Source organism: Polyodon spathula, chromosome 2, assembly GCF_017654505.1.
Source record: "Polyodon spathula isolate WHYD16114869_AA chromosome 2, ASM1765450v1, whole genome shotgun sequence".
Taxonomy (NCBI): Eukaryota; Metazoa; Chordata; class Actinopteri; order Acipenseriformes; family Polyodontidae; genus Polyodon; species Polyodon spathula.
The window spans coordinates 104770646-104790530 of record NC_054535.1 but is presented as its reverse complement, the minus strand read 5'-3'; the positions used below and the strand labels follow the sequence as shown (position 1 = coordinate 104790530).

At 38.3% G+C, this 19885-nt stretch overlaps 1 protein-coding gene across 1 annotated transcript in view; it reads left to right on the top strand.

The window, feature by feature from the left end:
* Positions 1–573: 573 nt before the first annotated feature.
* The window catches only part of LOC121306276 (versican core protein-like), a 50242-nt gene continuing 30930 nt past the window's right edge, over positions 574–19885 (top strand). The window contains exons 1-7 of the mRNA XM_041238021.1: positions 574–988; positions 2906–3077; positions 4416–4491; positions 5127–5501; positions 7385–7559; positions 8004–8131; positions 13405–13698. Of these exons, the coding sequence (XP_041093955.1) occupies positions 4422–4491; positions 5127–5501; positions 7385–7559; positions 8004–8131; positions 13405–13698 (1042 nt within the window). The 5' untranslated portion in view covers positions 574–988; positions 2906–3077; positions 4416–4421. The remainder of the gene's footprint in view (positions 989–2905; positions 3078–4415; positions 4492–5126; positions 5502–7384; positions 7560–8003; positions 8132–13404; positions 13699–19885) is intronic.

Genomic DNA, 19885 nt, shown 5'->3' with positions numbered 1-19885 from the left:
AGAGAGGCTCCCGGTCCCATTGTGTGTAGAGATGTAGAAACCAGCTCAAACGCCCATAATGAATTATCAATACGTTGAGAAGCAACACACCCAGACTGTGAGTCCCTGAGATGGTTGGCATCTGACACCTTTTAAAAATCATACCGCTGTATAAAGGATACTCGTACCTTAAGCTAATTGTTAACATTGTGAGATATTTGATCTGAATAAACAAACAAATAACGCGCTGGGGACATACTGAAGACTTTACAGGTACCACAGCTAGCTAACTCTTAATAGTGATCTGTAATAATAATAATAATAATAATAATAATAATAATAATAATAATAATAATAATAATAATAATAATGTAAGAACCACAAGGCGATATAGTCTTACTGTGGCACATGTCAAGAGAGAAGGAGCAGAAGAGGGAGGATCAGCTACCCAGTAAAATAGCATAAAGAGAGATGAGTGTAGTAGCGGGCAAACCTCATTGAAGCGACTCGAGTCCAGTTAATGAACACTCCTTCCCTCCCACAAACACACCCACCCGGCTCCCCTTCCCCTACACCCTAATAAATCTGACCGAGGGAAGACTTTCTATTGGTCATGGCAATTCTCTAGAGAGTACCCCCACGTCTTTTAATTTGGGGGTTTCTTCGTGCACTCACTCAAGTGTGCCCCTCCTCCGGAATGACGGAATAATAAGCGGTGTAAAAAGCCGTGTTTGAACTTGCAGTCGGCTGGCTTCGTGGTTCTTTCTGCCCGGATCAGAACTTCAAACTGCAACCTGGAATCGGACCCGCTGCCGCGGTTATAGCAAATGAGATAACAACTGAACGAGAACAAGAGTAGTTTATACAAAAAAAAAAAAAAAATACAGCATCCTTTTACATCAAAGACCCTGGAATTTGTTAATACAATCTCTATTGGAAATACCGTTACTCAAATTAAGGATATAACTAGAATTTCCCGATCATCTGGATTTACAAGATCTAAAATAAGGTATTTTAATTCACTTTCATAATGTTAGTGTAATTTGTGTTTTTTTTTATTTATTTATTTTATAAATTTATGCGATTTATATATATATATATATTAAATATATATATATATATATATATATATATATATATATATATATATATATATAATATATATTATATATTAGTATAAGAAATATGCTTTTTTAGGTAATAATGTATAGCAAATAGTTTAAATTATTTTTAATAATTGCTTTTATTTCTTTCAATCAGAACAATTTGTAAAAATAAAAAAAAAAATAAAAAGGCTAAGAAATTGTTACAAATCGCAAATAAAGGTATATATGTACATTTTTTGAGGTTTCTCACAAAACTACCGAAACAACAAAACATTTTCACGATTTTAAGCCCAAGAGTATAATTGGATCAATAGACGGAAACTAAAGCGAATCGAATTGTGGTTTGCCTGGCAGATTGTGCTTTGGTCTGGGTTACCGCTAGCTGGATTGTTCCTAGAAAGCGTAGCCCATGCAAGTCGCAGCCACTCTGGAGCAAGCGGGTGTAAACGTGCAGTGGAATGGAGTGACAGCTCGTATTTTGCAATAGTAAAAATAATGAGAACACTGTAAAAGAGAAAGTTCCATCCGAGATTATCTGATCCGAGAACCACGGGAGGCAAAATTCCCTTTTTGTTACTAATGTCAAATACTAATTTAAGTGATTTTTGCGGTTTTGTATGTTTAACTATGCACATTAGTATTCAGTAGTACATTTTTTCCTTGACCCGACCTATATACACGTTAATTTCATCTCATTAAAGAGAAGCCCCAGCACGGGGTACCAGCTGCTCTATAAAAAGGCTTACAGCGGTGAACACAGGGATCTGATGCTTAAAACATAAGAACATAAGAACATAAGAAAGTTTACAAACGAGAGGAGGACATTCGGCCCATTTTGCTCGTTTGGTTGTTAGCAGCTTATTGATCCCAGAATCTCATCAAGCAGCTTCTTTTGCTAACAATGAAGGGGCTGTGCGCAATGCTGGTACAGTGATTCTCAGCGAGTACTGATCATCACTGGGTGCGGCTTTGGCTGGTGTTATATTAGTCTCCTAAAAAGAAAAAAAAAAAAAAAAAAAAAAAAAAGACCAGGGAAAAGTATTGTCATGGTTTAAATCAATTTTATCCGAGAGTTGACCAGATGTTGGAAAGACTTATAATATGTGTAATATTGAAGGAATGCTGAACTCCGATCCACAAGTATGTCATGATCACAATGAACAGATTCGCCCTTTTTTAGTCTTTAAATGTATATACCGTAGTAATAAAGCGAGCTGGAACATAACAGTCCATATGTATGTGTTTTTAATGACCCTATTTATAACTGTTTATATGTTGTCTGCGGAATGATTGATTCTGTAACATTCATTCATTGACGAACGTGTAGATGAACAGTAATGCACAAAGAGCTTCCAGGAAACTACTGTGTGTGGACCATTGTCTTGGAAACCAGAATGTCGCGAGCCGGGCAGGCACACATCGCCCCCTAGCGTAGAACAAGCAGCTGCGTTCATCTTGGCATTCAGCCATGAGATAGTAATTCATAGTAGGAGCTCACTGGCTGGCACCTATGGTTTGCCAGACTTTCTTATGCTATAGGGTAATCGCCTTGAAAACGTAATCATTCTGAAAGAAGTATGTTATTTGAACCGCCAAAAATGTTTTTTTAAAAAAATTGAATCTTAAATTTACACTAGGCTTCTGATTATGTATGTAACTGTTCTTAATAATATATTACAATACGATATACTACTACTACAAATAATAATAATAATAATAATAATAATAATAATAATAATAATAATAATAATAATAATAATAATAATAATTAGATATGTTCTATTTTATTTACTATAATGACTTATGAACATTCATTTCAGGTTATAATTATTATCGCTAACGGCGATAGCTGGTGATTTTGAAAGGAATTAACGAGGGGAGAAAAGGAAACGACAGCTGAAAAAAAATCTACAGTAAAACTACCAGCCAGGCGTGGAATTGACCTGTTAACAGAGTCCTTAACAGAAGACTTCGTATTGGATCTTGCTTCAGGTTAGTGGTAACAGACTGGAGTCATTGAGATTCACAACAAAACGAAGAAACAGGAGCATTAATACATCCTGCCACATAGGACAGCCATATGTGTATACCCCTGTATAGCATTACTGTATACATAGTCCATATGTCTAATATACGTTGCTTACATAACTACTGTAATATCATATTAAACAGTCATGTGTAAAATGGTCCACGTTTATTTTATGTTTTATATTAAATCTAGGCCTAAGTAATGTGCACTTGGCCTTCTTCTTCTTCTTCTTCTTCTTCTTCTTCTTCTTCTTCTTCTTCTTCTTCTTCTTCTTCTTCTTCTTCTTCTTCTTCTTCTTCTCCTTCTTTAATTTTTAAACACATTTGTTTGTATTAGTGAGACATGGGGGTGGAGATTAGGCTGGAAAGGAAGAGTTAATACTTTATTGCATCAAATCTTGGCAGTACTATTATAGTCCTTTACTGAGTTCTTAACTGTTTGAGTGGGTGTTTCATTCCAATAGTTTATTATCCTATATGTAAATTGACTTTCTTTTTAGCAGTACTTTTATTCAATCTATATTCCTTTATAGATTGAATAAAAGTAAAATATAGACCCCATTTGACACATCAGAATCTGAGAACCTCTCTCTCTCTCTATATATATATACACACACGCACGCACACACATACACACACACACATGAAATGGACATTACAATAACCTCTAATACATGTAGGAAGAATAGGTCAACCTCTTCACCCCTTGCATTTAACCCTGACCCAATAAAGCCCGCCCACTGTCTGCTTATTGCCGATCACACCCCTCACCACCCAGCACTGACCGCCTAGCTGAATGTCAATCGTGTCCATTATTTCACCACCCGCTTAGAGGAAATACTTTGGTTGACAAATGATGATTGTTCAGAACCATCAGGTCTTTAGAAACCACTGGCTCATTGTAACTCAGGGAGAGCTACAGAAATTAACTGCCAGTGACACATCCATTCACGTCCAAATTAAGACATGAGAATTCCACTTTGTTTTAAAATAACTGGACAAGACTAATCTTATTGATTTTAAGAGTATGCTGCCGTCAAACAGTGAATTTATTTTGTGTTGTACATATCAAATTGATATACTAGTAATGTAACCCTAAATGATTATAATGTTTTATATATGTGATCATGTACAAACATTTGACTTGTACATGCCTTTGCAGTGATTTGACCCTTTCCACTGATAAAGGAGCAATCATGTTGAATGTGTTAGCCATTTTTTAAGTAGCTTGATATTAGCTAGTGAAGCTTAAAGCTCAATTTTGCACTGCAAAGGTTAATACTATTTTTTTGTTCTTTGTAGGTCAAGATGTTATTAAATATAAAACATATCCTGTGGTTATCCTGCACCCTGACAGTAACACTTGCAGTTCATAACAGTAAGTTTGCTTTGACATGCTGAATGACTTCAAAGGGAGATGGTATTTGATTGTTGAAAGCTTTATATACAGTAGAAATAGGACATTCTTAAAAAATAATAATTAACAACTTAACCTGAGGAAGAGTTTTTAGGCGTGTGTCCAATGTTTTGTGATTTCCTGGTTTCTGGAATCACCGGGAAATGAAACAGATAAATTACTAACGAATGCACGCTCAATTGAACAGGTGAGCTACAAATTCAGTCATGCAGTTCCTCAAATATGTGCACCATTTGCTTGAAAAAGCATGCTAAGGTAATCATAAAGGCAAATACGTGCCTCATTAGCAGCACCATTCAAGTGCAATGAATGCTACATTCTAAATACAAAACATCAGTAAACTAATATGTTCTTGTGCTTACTTTTACTAATGAGTTTTGCAGCCTTCCTGAGATATACAATTTCATGAGGGTTTCATTCTGAAGGGAAACTGAAGAAAGCTTCCTTAGAGTAGCTGAAACATTTAAAAAATAAATCACGTTACAAATTGAAACTTACATTCCATTTAGATAACTGCACAGCAGCACTTTCTTTGCTGAGCTTTGCTGAAAACAGGATTCTAAAGTGTCTCTTTTGAAATGCTTTTTTTTTCCCAGAGAGAATCCCGGTTATAAAGGTAGTAAAAAGCCCCCCTGTTACCGGGACTCTAGCTGGCAAAGTCGTGCTACCATGCCACTTCTCTGCCACGCCCACATCAGCACCCATGTACAACGCCACCCACGACCACCTGAGAATCAAGTGGACCAAATTCGAGCATGACACGGAGACCACAGTGCTGGTGGCCCAGAACGGGGTGATTAAAATCGGCTCAGAATACAAGAATAGAGTGTCGGTGCCCAGCCACCCGGAAGACATTGGCGATGCCTCACTGACAGTAGTTAAAGTTCGGGCAAGTGATGCCGGCCTTTACCGCTGCGAGGTCATGTATGGAATCGAAGACACCCAGGACACAGTGGCACTGGACGTGGCTGGTAAGTCAGATATATTTATATAGATACTGTACATCAGGGTTTCCCAAACCCGGTTCCTCCTTGACCCCTGTGTCTTCTGGGTTTTATTCCAACTGAGCTTCCAATTACTTAACTAAACTCTTAATTGAAGTAATCATTTGCTTTAATTTGACCTTTTTAATTGTTCTCAGCTCTTAAAAAGTTGCAGATTTCAAGTTACTTATATAAATTTTTATATAAAAAAGCAAAAAAAGAAAAAACACCTTGTCCCCCAGCTGTGATCTTCACACCACAGTCCAGCAATCTGCAAGCAGTGTGCCATGGAGTGCTGAATCATTCAGTAATTGGGAAGGTTTGGAGTCTGGGGAGGAAAACTTAACGTAACACATGGCAGCTTCTTGAACTGCTTGTAAAATGATTACACTAATCATGTCAGAAACCTCTGTTGAAGTTCGAGCCATACTTTTTTCATTTGAAAGTAGTAAAACTTTGAAGTATGAGAATGGCAATTGTAAAGTTGTTTATCTAACTAGTTAATAGTGAGTAATATAAATAGGCAGCTAGTATGCTAGCTCAAAACCACCAATACATTGGCTCTACCCTCAAAGTGCTTGCCTTTTCACAGACAACATATTCTGATTAAAAAACAAACTAACAAAAAACACCATACATGTATTCATAAAGCTTTTTTGCAAAGTACTACATGCCTGTTTTTCTTGTTAATTGTGATTAGGTTACATATGCGTTTCCATTAAGCGCTGTTGTTTCTGGTTCTTGTAATTATCTAGTACTCAAATGGCAGTTTGCTGTTATCTATCCTAATTAAATATTCTTAACAGAATCCCTAGAAAGCTGTCAGGTACTTGTGTGGTAAAGCAAGGGGTTCCGTTTCAGAGGTCCATTAAAAAAATAGCCCTGAACCAAAATCTTGTGGTGACTTGTGGCAGCCCCACTACCCTGAAGAGCTCTATACATCCATGGGCATTTACCTAAGTGGCTTCTATTATATTGCAGCACAATGTTTCCAAGCACTTAATGGAGGTCTGGAGCTGGCATCCATTGCTTCAGCTAAGCTGGGCCAAACACATACGCTCTGAACATTGTAACAGACAACATGTCATTACTTTGCCATGTCTGTATTTATATATCTAAGTTATTACAAAGTTCACCAGTTAACAAAATTTATGTTAGCTCCTCAGGAATGTTAAAAACATAAGACGTTATTCAAGGATAACTGGCCTGATTGGGCGATTGGAGTAATTCCAGAACTAAAAAGATGATGCAATCCTTCAACTCAATTGGTTGGACCATACCATAAAGTTCTCCCAAGCACTGTATGCCAAGTTTCCAAAGACTTTTGGAATATTTTGACCAAATGGCTGGTGTTGATAGGTAGATTCCCTCAGCTCAGTTCTGTGATTAAGACACTACTGGAAATGAAATCAATACTTCAAATTATATTGATTTTGGTTAGCTTCATTTTCCCACAATATACTGTAGATCGAATTTGTCTCATATATGCCTTGTCAGGCCACATGCTCCATATGTTCAGCATTAAGTTTCAGCAAGAACAGATTCCTATTATAAAAAACAGATACCAGGGAGTTCATTTGTATAGTGCTGTGGTGCTTTATTCTGTACAATGGTATAGTATAGTATAACAAATATATTCACTGTCTAAAAAAGGATATTTTATGTTTTAGAAGATGATCCCTTAAATTCAGATGTGGAGTTATTATAAGTAAATAATTATTAGCTGTATAAAGGAACAGACTTCATTATAGAGTATTCCCTTCTCAAGTGGGCTTTTTTCTTCTGCAACTGTGCACAGTTCACAGTGATGGATGTTTGTTGGAGACAGATGTGTTCGTTGGGTTTTGACGGCTCTTGTTTCTGTCTTGCAGGCGTTGTGTTTCACTATCGGGCCCCAAGCAGCAGATACACCCTGAACTTTGAGATGGCTAAAAAAACCTGCGAGGATATTGGGGCTACCATAGCAACCCCAGCACAGCTCACTGCCGCCTATGAAGATGGCTTTGATCAGTGTGATGCGGGCTGGATGTCTGACCAGACAGTCAGGTAAATCAGGACAGCTCAGCTGCCCTTAAACCACGGCTAGCACAGAAAACTATTCTGTTATTAACAGTAGTGACGGTGAACTGTTTTGTTAATAATTCATCAGCAGTGATTTGACCTCCACTTTTACAGGCCTAATGAGATAAATGTGAGTTGAGCAAATGGATTATTGGCCTTACTTTCCATTTGTGAATATAAGAAATGCCAATTTTACATGCACCTAATACTTTCAGAATAGATGCCATTAAGCTATAATTGATTATGTACTTTCTTTCTTGCTATATTTTTTATTTTAGATGTAACCTTTGATGATAATTGATTATGTTTTACATTATAAAAATAGATCACCATACATAAAGTTCCCTTCTCTAATCCCATTTGTCGAGCACTAAGTTATACTGTGACATTATTTACATCATCACCATTTGACAATTCTTTCCTTTTTAGGTACCCAATCACCAAGCCGAGGGCAGGTTGCTATGGAGATAAAATGGGACGACCAGGTATCAGAAGTTACGGCATCAGAGACCCCAAGGAAACCTATGATGTTTACTGTTTTGCTGACAAGCTTGAAGGTAAGATATGCTCTACCAGTTGTTGTAATTTTGAAAACAGAGCTTTGAATAACAGTTAACTACAGAAAATGTGCCAGATATAAAACTGTGACATGGATGGCTGGTGGTGATGTCAGACCCGGAAGACCGTGGACACAGACAGCAGTGCTTGGGTAATGAAAGGGCTGCTTGCACGTTTTATATAATACATAAAAGGTTTAAACAAAAACAAAACACTTCAAATAAGCGGCATTATGGTCAAAAGAAACAGACAAAACAGACCACTGAACCAAAACCAAATATATGTATAACCAGCACGTGTAGCAATTGTTTATATTTAATAAACTTAACTTTGCTTTACCTCCCGACCCTCGTTCCACCTCCGAACACACCCTCCCCGATCAGCCAAAGCTGCAGATTTATATACATGTGACCTTCTCGAAAATGAATAATAAAATAATCAATCAAGGGAAGTTTAACCCCATCCATGCTGCAAAAACAATAACAACAAAACATAGTAGTTTATACAAATTTAAACAATACATTTTTTAATAATAATACAACAAATACAAAACAAAATGCACAGGGGGATGTACCCCATCACATAAAAACATCATCACATCACAGAAATGATGATAGCTGTGCAAGGTACTCCAGCAGCGGAACAACTGCTCCTGGCGGACACTGCAAATACCTGGGTGATGCCAAACAGGCATCCCCCGGTGATGGTGAACAGACATCACCAGGCGATAACAAACAGGCATCCCCCGGCGATGGTGAACAGACATCACCAGGTGATAACAAACAGGCATCCCCCGGCGATGGTGAACAGACATCACCAGGCGATAACAAACAGGCATCCCCCGGCGATGGTGAACAGACATCACCAGGTGATAACAAACAGGCATCCCCCGGCGATGGTGAACAGACATCACCAGGCGATAACAAACAGGCATCCCCCGGCGATGGTGAACAGACATCACCAGGTGATAACAAACAGGCATCCCCCGGCGATGGTGAACAGACATCACCAGGCGATAACAAACAGGCATCCCCCGGCGATGGTGAACAGACATCACCAGCCGATGGCAAACTGGCCTCCCCAGACGATGGCTTGGCAGCCCTAGGCAGTGCAGGCTCGGTAGCCCTAGGAGGTGTAGGCTCGGGCAGGAGTTGATCCTTGGGAGGTGATGGTGGGAGCCACAGATAGTCTCCCTCTTGTGGTGGAGGTGGGAGCTGCAGATAGTCTTCCCCTAATGGTGGAGGAAGGAGCTGCAGGTAGTCTCCCTCTGGCAGTGGAGGTGGTAGCAGCAGATATCCTCCTTCTGGAGACTGGTGTGTCTCCCCCTCGGTCACTGGAGACTGGTGCAGCTCCCCCTTGGTAACTGGAGACTGACATGGCTGGACACGCGGACCTCCCCTTCTTGGTTGCTGGAGATGCAGGCTTACCCCTCTTGGGTGGTGGACACTCACCCCCCCCCCACCCCCCCTTCTGGGCGCTGGATTCTCGCCTCCCCACTTCTGGGCCCTGGACACTCCAGGTTCGTGTCCATGTCAGCCTCAGGGCAGCTTTACTCTTCATGCCCGTAGCACAGGCAATATGCACACCAGGTAAAATGCTCAGCTGTGTACTACTCAGCCGGCATCTACTGGGGCCCCCTCAGTCAGCTTCCATGCCTCTCCATTTTTGGCAATGGAGCTGGTACAAGCTGCTTCCTCTTTTTTGTGGCCTTTCCTTTCCATCTTGGAAAGGACAGTCACCGGTGTAGTGCCTCACCTTTGCACAGTGCAGGCACCACAGACCCTCCTCCATCCTTTTAAAAAAACAAACAAAAAAAAATCCTCTTCACCAAATAACTGTGTGCCTGCAGTACTGTTCCTGGCCTGAGTCTGTGGAGCACTGTATCCCACCACATGTGACCCGGATATCCGGTGGTGACCCGGAAGACAGTGGACACAGACAGCAGTGCTGGGGTAATGAAAGCACTACTTGCACATTTTAGTTAATAAATAAAAGGTTTAAACAAAAACAAAACCCCCAAAATAAACAGCACGATGGCCAAAAGAAACAGACAAAACAGAACACTGAACTGAAACTAAACAAGTATCGTGCTGTGTATAACCAGCATGCGTAGCAATTGATTACAGTATATTTAATAAGCTTTACTTTGCTTTACCTCCCGACCCTCTTTGCGCCTCCGAACACACCCTCCCCGATCAGCCAAAGCTGCAGGTTTATATACATGTGACCGTCTCCAAATTAATAATAAATGAATCAATCAATCTGGAGACGGTCACATTCTGCACAGGGTTAGCATGGGTGGGGAAGTTTAACCATGCTGCAAAAACAATAACAACAAAACAAATTTAAATGATATGTTTTTAAATTACAGTATAACAAATACAAACTGCAAAACATATTATGCACAGGGGCGAGGTGTACTCCATCACAAAAACAAACAAGTAACACACCTTTACATAACATAAGAACTTACTTCTGGCAATTAAAAGACAATTCTTATTGTTGATTAGTTTGCCTTATTTAGACTTCTTTTGTCTCATACCCGTCATTAGGCAATGTACAGTACCAGGGCCATGTGTGGATTTCAAATGACCTCCCAGAGATGTAATAAAGGTGATATAATAGTATACAATGATGCTCAAAACTTCCTGTCCTTAATCGCAAATTGTTCAGTAATAAACTTCTTTGAAAAAGTGGATTTGTTGATAAACCGCAGGCTCCCAAAAAAAATTGGATAGGACCCAAAGTTATGTCACCACTTGATCTTTCAGCAGGAGGTCATAATTCCACATAAAATAGGCATTAAAAATAGAAATGAAAATGCGATACTCAAAGTGCTTAACTCTTCTGGCCCCATAAAGCTAAGTTTACTAGCTAACCATAGTTCATCTCCTTGTTTTTCTTAATTGTTATTAAATTACATTCTTAGCCACGCATGTGGGATTAAAAATATGATGATGACGTATTAGATGTTTAATTAAAACCAGAGATCTAGGCCAAACATTGCTTAAGAGTATGTGCAGATAAAATGACTGTGACTGTGGTGTGTCTAAACTGAGAGGCTGGGGAGCAGATAAAATGACTGTGACTGTGGTGTGTCTAAACTGAGAGGCTGGGGTGCAGATAAAATGACTGTGACTGTGGTGTGTCTAAACTGAGAGGCTGGGGTGCAGATAAAATGACTGTGACTGTGGTGTGTCTAAACTGAGAGGCTGGGGTTTTACATACATCGGCAGTGGACAGATTCAGCTTCCAGGAACGATTTCAGGTGCTACATAAAGACATAAACTGACCATCTGAGCCGAGCCTAGAATAAGTCTTAACTTTCTAAATGCTTAAACGGTTGCTTCTTGAAAATCCCATGGACTGATTTTCTACTGAAAATCCAGGCAAGGGATCAGCCAAGTGAGCTTATTGCCCTACTTAAATAGAGTTGATGAAGGTGGATATTTATTTTTACCAACTGAAAAAATATCATGTAGACCCCTATAAGCCAGTATTAATATAAATCAATTCAAAACAGTTTTATAGGAATGAAAGAGGATTTTCAGCCACAACCCTTTTTCCTGAATAAAACCCAACCAAAATGTATCTCATTTGAATGAAACCATTCTTTAATTTGCTAGAAACCCATTTACTATGAACCCAGTCAATATGGGCACTTATATACATTCAATGTCAGGTACTGGCACTAAAAGTGATTTACTCTTGCTTAGTTTCAAATGCAGAATTTGCTGCAGGATTAAAATAGGATTTATAAAATCACAATGGTCAATCCCTCTTTTAAGCAGTTCTAAAATTATTTAAAAAGAAAAAAATGCATTGATAGTGCAAATGTCGTGTCTAAAAATTGACATTAAAGTTTCAATTGATAGCTTCTGGACAAGAGCAGGGGGTTGTTAACCTGTTGTCATGGATACATTCCAGTGCAGGACTCAAACAGGTGCAAGACATTCCTGGACACCTGAGATAAAATAGAAATAATAAAAAGTATTCTTTCTATACTAAATTCAGAAGAATCGTGTGCCAAAAACCTGCACCTAAAGCAAGCCCTGCTCATTGCGGGCTGTTCCTCTTGAGTAAATTAGCTAGATGCTTTCCTACTGCAGTGCAATTATGAACAATAGGAGGGTGAAATTCCTGGGATTCTTTCAACTCGTGATTTATAAGACCAAGGCCAGGGTTTTGAATAGAAAAGAAGACGGGGACCTGCTTTAGCACACATGCCGTTATAGTGTACCATCTCAACATCATCCTGGAGTCTGTCAGCTGGCAGGCAGTCGTGGAGTCAGGTTCCCGTGAGCCAGACACTGAAGGCCTGTCTGTTGAATTTTTGTTGACCATTTTCTTGGCACCAGTCCTGTAATGAAAACATAAAACGCCCTTTCTGAAGTGATTGTCTTTTAATATGTCTGAGGTCTGGGAGATGCTTACCCTGCTAGACCAAGGTTTGCAGAGCCTTTTACAGCCAGCCCTGTAGTGTCGATGAACATTTGATATGGTCAACCCAGCGAAGGGGTAATGCAAATGATTTCTCTTTGTTTATTTTAACACTTCTCTGGAACTATAAGTGGTCAAGCTGCTGTAGGTAACTTGGAAACCACAAAGGGCACTGTTAGTTACCACATGAAATGATGCAAGTGTAATGGAGAAACTGCTGTTTAATGTTCTAATTAAAATAGATTATTTTACTTGAACTTAAGTCATACTTTAAAAATAAACAAGAGCATGTTAAGTACCATTAGTTTGTAAAACATGGGAAGGGCTTCTCACCACACACCACTCACTTCAACTCTTACACTGAGTGTTTTAATGTTTTGTTGTTACCAGGTAATTGGCATGAAGATTATTTGTCTACATGCTTCAAAGAAGCACTGAAAAAAACAGTGAAGAGCATTTTATTTATTTATTTATTTATTTATTTATTTATTTATTTATTTAATCAAGTAATATGGTTATGCTACTGTTTCATTGTGGCTTTCACTAGCTTGAGCCCCTGACCACCTGCCAGATTTGTCACCACTGCTTTATGTCTACATAAATGCATTTCAGAAATATAAATTGAAGTTGTTTTGCCATGTATGGTTTTCAAAGGCATTTGGTTGTTTTACCCTAAAGGAACAGGCTACTAAAGCATTTTTAGAAAGAGATGGAATTCAAAATTAGCTCAAATGTTTTTATCCATTTACCAAACAGCACTGGTTTCTCAAACACGTTTAAGTAACAGCTGTTTGGCTGTCGTATCTGACAATTTGATTTATCCCCTATTCAGGTGAAGTATTTTATGCAGCAGTTCCGTCTAAACTCACCCTCGAAGAAGCCAGGAGAGAGTGCAGGAAAAGGGACGCAGTTCTGGCAAACCCAGGTCAGCTACACGCAGCCTGGAGGCAAGGCTTTGACAGGTGTGATTACGGCTGGCTCTCTGATGGCAGTGCCCGCTACCCCATTTCCATTGCAAGGACTCAGTGCGGAGGCGGCCTGCTTGGTGTGAGGACTCTATACCGATACACGAACCAGACTGGCTTTCCTCATCCCACAACAAAGTTTGGTGCCTACTGCTTTAAAGGTAAGAATTTGTCCGACATGACAATCTTTTTTTCATGACAAAGCTTTTCTCATGCCTTTCTCAGGATGTTGTTTTTGGTATTTCTCCACAAATCTTTTTTTTTTTTTTTTTTATTTTTAATTGTTCACGTTTTCAATTTCTGCTATTGTCCCATAAACCCTTAATGATTCCTTTTAGCAAATAGCTTTTGGAACTAAAAAGATGTTTGAGGGAATGTTCCGCAAGGCTGGTGTTTGCTAAGTGGGAACATGTGAGGTTTCAGTCAATACTGCCTTGTCTAGCTCTGGTTTCCCTGGTTCCTTAGCTCCATATCCAGAGGCCTGGGTAACACATGTTGTTCGAGCCAGTGAGTGCAAATGATGTCACCTCTCCGGATCTTTCACTGAAGTTTTCCCAGCCTGCTGCAGGAAACCAGATTTATCTCCTCCTGAGTTTACTGTGGCCTAATGCTCACTTTCTCATACTCCCCTACCTGAAAGAAAACAGCAGGCTTTTTCTTTAAAGAGAAAAAGGGACCTGTGTTATCTACTACCAGCTTCAGTTCTGTACACAGCTGCTCTTAAGCTTGTTTCTGACAAGTCTACTTTCCCTTAGAGTTCAGGCCTGAGACACTTCCAGCATGTATACCTTTCCCTGGGGGTCTCCTTCCTTCATTGTATTTCTGTTTCCATGGAAACCAGCTTGGACTCAAGATAACAGGAAAGCTAAATCATATTTTTTTTCATAAGGCAGTTACAGAGAATCTCTGTTTTTGCAAATATTCTTTTCATTTTTAACCATTTGAGTTCTGCCAAAAAGAAGTGTCCCCCATAAATGAACTCAAAATGTGCTTTGCTTAATCTCTGATTTGACCTAGGCTCACCATAGAAACACAGGGCGAGTTAAATAAACATAATCATGTTTTTTTTGGCAATTATGTGATATTACTGTGTGACACAGCGCTGTGTGAGCTGACCCAGGGTTTGGGACTATTGCCAACCTACATCCTACTGTGTATCCCAAGGGTCTTATTTCATAAAATAGAAGCAAGAACAATACTAGTAAAAAAGATTTAAAAAAAACAAACAATATGTATCATAAATATTCTGTACTCTTCTGTCTTATTGTATTATTATATCAATATTCTAGCCTCAGTCTTACTAAGTGATTCCAGTATTAAATTATAATAGTGCATTGATACATGTTTGTCATGTTTTTTTTTTTAAAACTAAGTTTGGAGCTTGCTTTTTTTTATAATACTGCTATGGAATCAGTTAACTTGTCAAAGCTACACAAATACAAAAATACGGAATACCCGCTTGTCGGAATTTGTGATCCTTTTTTGTTGATTTAGTGCTGTATTTATTTATTTTTCAGTCTTTCAGTCACCCATTTCCTTCACATTGCCCCATTATGCGCATGGCTATCAAAGAGAAAACTGAAGCTCAGTGATAGTAAAATAACAGAAAAAAATAAATCTATACATCGCTGTGATTGTGGTAGAAAACAAAAGTTCTTTGAAGCAAACATGCAGTGATGAGATAATGTGCTTTTCCAGTTATTAGATGTATGCATCTTTATTAGGAAAATGTGCCTCATAGCATACATCAGAGATGGCCTCGGAGCACAAGAAGCAGGGCTCTCTAATGTCAAACAGCTGCATGCTGCTCCAGACAGCCAGTGCTGGAGAGCAGCCTGTGAAGTCACAGGGGGAAGTTTCTTACATATCTTTAAATGTGATGGTGAGTGGGGTGTGTCAGTTGTGATAATTAGTGCAACTGCTTCATAATTACTAAAACACAGCTTATATACAAAAGAAATCTTGATAATAACCTGTAGCGATAGAATGCACACATCGCTCTGTGTTGTTCCAGCCAATTGGAGCACAGATAGCCATTCATTTATTACACAGCAACAGAAATCCAATCCAAACTATGTCAATATACCTCAACCAGGCAGTTATACCGCTAAGCGTGTAATTATAGCCACACAGATATACTACTGCCCCTGATCAAACCTGCATCTCAGCTGAATTAAATGCAATTATTGTGATCTTAAAACTGTGGGTATTTTCCATGCCAATGCTTTGAATTCCTAGTAAAAAGAAAGAAAAACATGTACAACTTATTTGCAGTGTTTCTATAAGAAACTGTTATCAAAAGAAAAGTCTTGAACCAAACTAAGCATTTGTTATTGAGAAGTAAGTTGGAACATATATGAATGAAATTGGCAGTATAAAGGCTAATGAAACAGGGACTGCCAAACTACTTCAGATTTACAGCAAAAGGAGAGGGAACCAATTTTATATTGAACTGTGTGACGGTGCAAACACTTATCACAAGAACACCTGAAACAGACTGTAAATCGCATGAGCTGGCTCTGAAGCTCAGAGGTTTCCCTCAGTCCTTGTATGTCATCTAGTTGACCTTATCGCCAGTTCCCTCCATGACTTACTTAGTTTGTGAGATCAGAGTGTAAAGGAACACAACAAGGGCTCTAAATGAAATTGTTGACTTCATATCGTAACACTTACTGTAGAGCGTTGCTGCCCTGTAGTCAAGGAGGGAATCCACTCCTGGACGAGCTGTCTGCTGTGGGCAGCTGCAGTACATGCCATGTCTTCAAATTGCAGTAGCACAGTACACTATAAATACCAGACTAATAGGTACAGTTTTGTGAGAATCTGAGAATATTATGACGTCCTTGGGCGTGTTTGTTTTTGTGTGTTTACATTTATCGCTGTCAGGTCCATTAGCTTGTTCATACTGTTTATGATAATCATGTGGCTAAGAATATGCAAACATTAAAAGCACGCTAATCCCAGTTTTTATGTAATGCTTAGCTCATGCTCAGCTTTGGTCTAGCAGCTGAGGGAGGTATGTTCTTTTTGGTCAAAACATGAATCAAAGTTCTGCATATCAAGCTGGAAACCAGACTGTACAGTTCAGAGTCATGGTAGTGTTTTGAATTTAAGGTCCGCCATACCAAACTGGTTCGGAATATAGTCATTTTCAATGCAATTGCAATTATTTTGTTTCAGACCACAACACTCATTTACGTTGTATTGAAAGTTTGTTTGCAGTTATAAATACTGTCTTTAAGTTTCACAACAGACAATAAAACAACAAGCAGACAAACCCATGGCTTGGGTTTATTATACCAAAAATGCTCATTACTTGTTTTTGTCTATTTTACTGGTAACACTTTATATTAAGGTGCTGTTTATTGATATGTTATAAATGTTTTATAAATATATAATAGACGCTTAATAAATATGTTATAGGGTGTTAATAAAACATTGTAAATGGCTTATAACCATGCAAAAGCCAAGACAGAGACAGAGAGCTATTGAAGCATGAACCACCCTTTAGCCTCTGAAATGTGAGACATAAGTTCCTCAGTTTCTACCACCTGTAGTTTCTGACGGACACTGACATACCTTCTCTGCAGTACACTAACCAGCAAATGAGGAGCCTTATCTCTTGTCATAAACTGGCAATTAAGGACATGCTTAGTTTATCGTACTCATTTATAAATGGCACACAATTGTGTTGACTGTAAATCTAGTTTGCTAAATTATTTTGGGAGTACCTTAAAGTCATAATATTGCACTGACACATATTTGGTATTATAAACATGTCTTACTTACTCTGGAATCTGTTAGCTGATCAATGCTGCCAAAAACAAAAAATACAGAATACTGGCTAGTGGGAATTTGTGAACCTCTCTGTTGTTTTATTTTGAACTGCTTTCAGTCGACTGCTTCCTCATTATGCGCATGGCTATCAAAGAGAAAATGAAAGGGAGTGTTAGTAAACATATATATTGCTTTAATTGTGTAGAACAGGGGGTAGACAGTCTTGATAGAATATGTGCTAAAAGAAAGAGGCTTCAATTTGATTGAGAGGTTAACACCATTACCATTTGCATTGGCAAGCTGCTTTGAAATAACATGCTGTACTGCATTCTGGGATGCCAGACAGTAGATAGAGTGACTTATAATTATATAGTAAAAAGAAAAAAAAAATCTAGTGACATTTATACACATCTCACTAATGTGGACACGTTTTATACAACTGAGTAGAAACAAATGTACTGGCAATTGCAGTGACTTAAAAAGAACAATGGTCTTATTGCTTTTTCTGGCAGTCTCATCCAGATTTAGTTGGCCAAAAATTGTTTCTTTCCGTTAAAGGAAAAATAAATTATGAAAACATTTTCGTATAATTTGATTTATTCAAGACTAAATTTTAATGTTAATAATAAGAATCAGAAAAACGAATGAGGGACCTTGCTTTACATAATGTTAGCCAATAAACGTGTTTCTCTTTTCTATTGTTATGTTCATGTACATCAGAGGTTATGTGACAGTCTCAGGTTAAATTTCTTTATATGTTAAAGTCCTTCCAAGAGCAGTGGATTAGCAGAATATCCAATTTGCCTGCTAAAGACTATGCTTTCTTTTATATTGTAGACTAGACTGGTTGACATTTTCAAAAATAATTAGAAAGAACCCTGGAGAGAATTTGCAATAAAGCTCAGATTGATTTCAGATAATTACTAGGTTATTATCGCCACATCATCACTTAAATTACACCACAAGTTCTCCTGGCCTTTTGTTAAGACCACTTCAATACATCTAAAGTGCAAAACTGTCATTGAGTCAGTTCTGATTAGAGTAATCTCCTGGACCAAGTCCATCTACCATGATGCATGTCTACTGGTGGTGTGCTGGTGATGAGGCGTCCTTCTGTAAATCCAATATGCCCTGTGCTTTGTGCACATTGAAGATCCCTTACCCCTTGTGAAAGAATAGCAGCTGTATCAGCCGTACTGCCTGTTTTTCTCCAAACAAGTTTCAGTGCCCCACTTTTTTTTTTTTTTCTAGAGCATATATTCAGGATTCCTTTGTGTTTAAAGTAACTCATCTGATGTAGTTCTTAAGGGCAGAAGACACACTCAAAATATTATTGGAAAAAATGGAGAACTTAAAATGAAGTTACAAAACTGTCCTAATGGGGACATGCTTTTATGATGCTATAACTAGAAAGGTTTATGATACCTGAAATGTAAAAAAGCAAGATTAAGCCACTGTGGACAGCCAAGAGATTATAAACCTAACCCTAAATCGTAGTTTGATAAAACACCACATAGTCTAAAAATAAAGAGCCACAGACTAAAGACTAATTTGCACGTCATTTATCTCACAATTTGACATGACTGGAGAACATAGTTTTCATAAAATAAAAAATGAACTGAGTTTAAAAGCTCACAGGATGTTGATTTTTACTGATTTAACCAATTTTTTGTCTATTGTTCAATATTTTCACAGTACTATTTTTTAGGAAATACACAATATTTTGATTAGAATGCCATTTTATTTTGACTCTGACATTGTAATAAGAAGTCCTACACTGTATCCTAGGATACACACGCTTTAATAAAACGAGATCGCAGAATGACTGTGTTAATGAGTTTGTCAGAACGCTGTGCTTTGCCGTTTATTGCAGACTGCAGAGAGGGATGTATTAGTGACTTTGTGCGACAGTACTGTCCAACACAGCAGCTAAAACACTGCCTAACACTGACAATCTTAATCATAAATATTTGACAGAAAATGGTGATGCATTGGTAAACTTATGGAACACAATGATGGAAATGTCCAGTGTGATTTTTGACGCGTCTCCCGATGACTTGTACTACCCAGTTCTGTCAATTTTCTTTTATTTTTATGATTTCAAAATGAATAAACCTGGCTTGTTTTGTGCTGATGTCATGTTCATACCTTCTGTAGATACTATTTCGGTCAGTACAGTGATTGCCCAAACGTTCGCAACATGGGAAAATGTAACCTCGACTTGCACAGATTCTGTTTAATCATACATGTCAGGGACATTAAACTTAATCAGAAACCAGAACTGCTACGCATCATACTCCACATGTAAAGTGTGTATACTGAGATTTTTCTGACCCGATTTTTACCGATGTTTCAATTAAAAACTATTTATTACTGATTTTATTAACAGACAAAGCTGATAATTAATACAAGATAAATTATTATGTCTTGTTAAATGGTAAACGCTTTTATCTGCTAACTGAGCCTTTAATAAATCTGCCTTGGTGGTTTGGCTAACCTTCAGAGCATATGAAACACCTGCAAACCCCATACAGTGTAACAATATGTCACACCATACTGGCTATTAATCTC